Genomic DNA, 3492 nt, shown 5'->3' with positions numbered 1-3492 from the left:
CTGGCCGCGGCAGTGTGTCCGGTGAACGTGTCCTGTGCGGGGACCGCGACACTGGTGTCCTGCGGGGGCCCTCAGCGGGCTGCTCAAACTGGTGCTCTCTCTGTCTAGAAAAGAAAAAAAGAAATGTCTTCTAAGTCTGAGAAAAAGATGAAAACAGAGACCAAACCTTCAAAGGTGACAGAAAGAACTCTGGGAGGAGGCAGTGAAGAGGAGGGTATGTTCCAGGTATGGAGGGCAGGGATTTACTGCAGGAACACGTTTTCCTCTTGTTCTTGGTGCAGGTCTTCCCTTTGCCTCCTGTACTTGGAGCTGAGCATTTTTGTAGCCAAGCTGGCTGCCTGGGGTGCCTGCTGCTCCCTCGCTAGTGCTCTGGCGTGTTGGAGTGACCCCCCAGGCTTGTTGTAGGGCCGGGGTAACACAGGCTCTGTGTCGCCACAGATCGGGAAGATGCGTTATGTCAGAGTGTCCTGCTTCAAGGGGAAGGTCCTCGTGGACATCAGGGAGTTCTACACTGACAAGGAGGGCGACATGAAACCGGGGAGGAAAGGTACAACCATGTTTGCTGGGTGGCAGGCAGGGGTGACGCCTCACCTACTGTCTCTCCAGCTCCACCTTAGCCTGTCTCCCTTGGCGGCTGGGGGACCTGGGTATTGAGGGACTGGGGAGCTGAGCAAACAGTGTGGGAGGGTTTAGCACTTTCTTAGCCTGAGTGGCAACAGCTGAAGAAAAGCACAAAGAATGAGTGTGAGCCTCTGGTGAGATCTGGAGCTTGGCAGGAGTGCTGAGCAGCAGTGCAGGAAGCTGCTGTGCAGTACTCTGGTTCCACCAGTCCTTTCTCTAGCTGTTGGCAGGGGCAGAGCTACAATGTGGAGAAGGGAGGCTGAAAACACTGAGTCTGATGTTGCTGCTTTGCTTCCTCTGAAACCTCTCCTGCTGTTCTAGGGATTGCCCTGTCTGCAGAACAGTGGAATCAGCTGAAGGAGATCATTCCTGAGATTGATGCTGCAGTCAAGAAATTGTAAGACGAAGAATCTTGGACACGTTCAATCTGTTTCCTTTCCCTTGAATGCACTGACAACTGTAAAGCTAAAGATTCTCACCTGGAGCCTTCCCCTCACCTTGATAGGCTTTCCTCACTGGGGTAATGTTTATGTTGAGAAGAGCAGAGACTCTTCTGTTTTCAAGAAGTAGCTTGTAATGAGCACCTGGAACTAGAGACAGTGCTGTGAAGTGAGACTTCAGCACCTCTGTTCTCAAGCAGACTTGAGGTCTGTGCTGGTGAGGGATGTGACCCCAACCTGGCTTCCTGGGGTAGATGGCTTCAGCCTGCCTTGTGGAGTGCTTTAACTGCTGTACATCTCTTACTGTCTTCCACTTGGTTGACTGTTGAGTAAGATGGTTTGTATACCTCATGTTGGCATCCTTTGTGTTTCTTCCACATGTCGTTCTGGCTATTTCAAGTACTTTCTGTGTTGGTGAAGGTTGTTTGGTTTGTTTTTTGGGTTGGTTTTTTTTTGAGTGAAAAAAGGGATTATTATACCAGTAACTGGTTTGTCTGTAAAGGGTGAATATGCACAATAAATGTCTGCATTATAAAAAGGAGCAGCAGAGTGTTTCACAGGCTGGCACCTCAACTCTCTGTTTCAGGCATCCTTCTTTGTAGGTTGCTGTTGGATTTCACTTCCAGAAGGCCAGTGCTCTGTCCTGTTTATTCTCATGATCCAATAATCCTGCTATACAGAAGCAGTCAGACAACAATCTACTCCAGGTCATGGGAAGAGCAAGCTAGACTGTGAATCATTCAAAGGAACTGGTAATTAGGAGGCCTCTTAAATAGATGAGAAATCAAAGGCCTAAGGAGGAAAAAGAATATCCCTTTCCCTGTGGCTGAGAAAATTTTGTGGAGAGAGGATATTTTATGCTTGAGCTGTAAATGAATCCCACTCTGGAATGAGCTGCAGGGAAGCACAGCCTTCCTCAGCAAGACTTTCCAGACTTTTCAAGTGTTTCCATCTTCCATCTATTTTTGTTTTTCCTCTTGCCTTGGTTTCCATAGTATCTGAATGCTTCATGCTCTTAAATATATCTGACACTTGCAACACCTTGGTGAAGTAGGAGGTGCTGAGGCCCTTGCTCTATGGAAGTGCTGGGGCTGTAGCAGCTCAGCGTTGTGTGGAAGATGTGGGGTGGAGCAGTGAATTGAAACTAGGCTTTCCTAAATGCTGAATTTTAAGTGACAGATTAACCTTTCACTGGGGATAGCAGGAGGGAGAAAAAAAAAATTTTCTTTATAAAGCTGTCTCTTAAAAATTTTTTGAAGGGCTCCGTGCAGTAGCTGCTTGGAGCAGGGGTGGAGATGGGTAGGCTTGATGACTGAGGCATTCTCCTCTAGTCTGGTGTTCAGCTATTCTCTATTCAAGTGTCACATTTCTTTCTCTCAACTGAGAGAGAGCATGAGGATACTCAATGGTGCTCTGAAGCCAGGTTGCTCATGCTGTAAATTTATTCCCATGGAATATTGATGACATAATGTCTTAATACAGTGTCCAGAGACTAAAGGTAATGGGAAGATAAAGAACTTGACAAAAAAGAAAGGTATGAAAGAGAAGCAGATGGTGCAGGTATGAACCCAAGATGCTGGGGATGCTCAGTCCTCTTATTTTGTCCTAGCCCCGGGGTACCCAGACTAAAGCATGTGACAGAAACAACCACCTCTGTGCATGATGCATGCTTCAGGAGTGTTTGGGGGGCAGAGGGAGAAGCCAGATCAAATCAGTAGAGCTTAATATCTTTGCTGATTAGAAACAGCTCCAAAGTGAACTTTATCAGCTCAACTGAATATTGCATGGTTCTAGAGCTGATGAGTGGCCTCCCCTTAATTGGGAAAAGAGAGCCATGTTCCATTTTTTTCCTGACTAGCTTTCTTTCAAGCATTGGAAGAAACAGTTTGCAGACAACCCAGACTTTTTGTGTAACAGGCAAGAAGGCTTTTTTTTTTTTTTTAAATCCTCAAAGAACATCTGCTCTTGATCAGAAAGATATCTGGAATCTTTGATGTTCATTTCCAATCTGCCCACTGTTAGAGACTATTTCCGTTTGAAAAATCCATAAGCCGTAAAATTTAGTTAATTTTGGTTCGCGGCAAAGTTAAAATATTTTAAAAACCTAATCTTAAATTGGTTGGGACAACAGATAACCAATGAAAGGTAAACAGCAAGGTCTTTGTAAACCCCCTTTTTTTCTGGGCTGCTGTGAGGATTTCCTGCCTCAAGTGCTGTCTCCTAGGTGATGTGGAAATTCAGAGCTCCAGCTTGTATTTTCTCCATTCCTTGATGCCTTTAGGAGCTGGAAGAAAAGGGCAGGCACTCCTAATGCAAAGTGTGTCTTGTTGTTCTTGTGTCCTGTTTTTGAGTCCTTCTCAAATTTGGGCCACTGAACTGGACCCCTTCACCTTTTATCTTAAGCTGCCCCTGTCTAAATCCAAATGCTTAT

At 45.9% G+C, this 3492-nt stretch overlaps 1 protein-coding gene across 1 annotated transcript; it reads left to right on the top strand.

Annotated features, from left to right (window-relative positions):
• Positions 1-108: 108 nt before the first annotated feature.
• LOC104467042 (activated RNA polymerase II transcriptional coactivator p15-like) lies at positions 109-1018 on the top strand (the record flags this gene model as incomplete). The annotated part of the gene is made up of 3 exons (XM_010080663.1): positions 109-225; positions 439-547; positions 943-1018. Coding segments are annotated over 3 exons (302 nt in total), but the record flags the coding sequence as incomplete, so codon positions are not given.
• Between the last annotated feature and the right edge of the window lie 2474 nt (positions 1019-3492).

The sequence above is a fragment of the Pterocles gutturalis genome, unplaced genomic scaffold (genome assembly GCF_000699245.1).
Source record: "Pterocles gutturalis isolate BGI_N339 unplaced genomic scaffold, ASM69924v1 scaffold29559, whole genome shotgun sequence".
Classification (NCBI taxonomy): Eukaryota; Metazoa; Chordata; class Aves; order Pterocliformes; family Pteroclidae; genus Pterocles; species Pterocles gutturalis.
The sequence above is the reverse complement of the archived record's forward strand: the minus strand, read 5'-3'. Positions and strand labels throughout refer to the sequence as shown.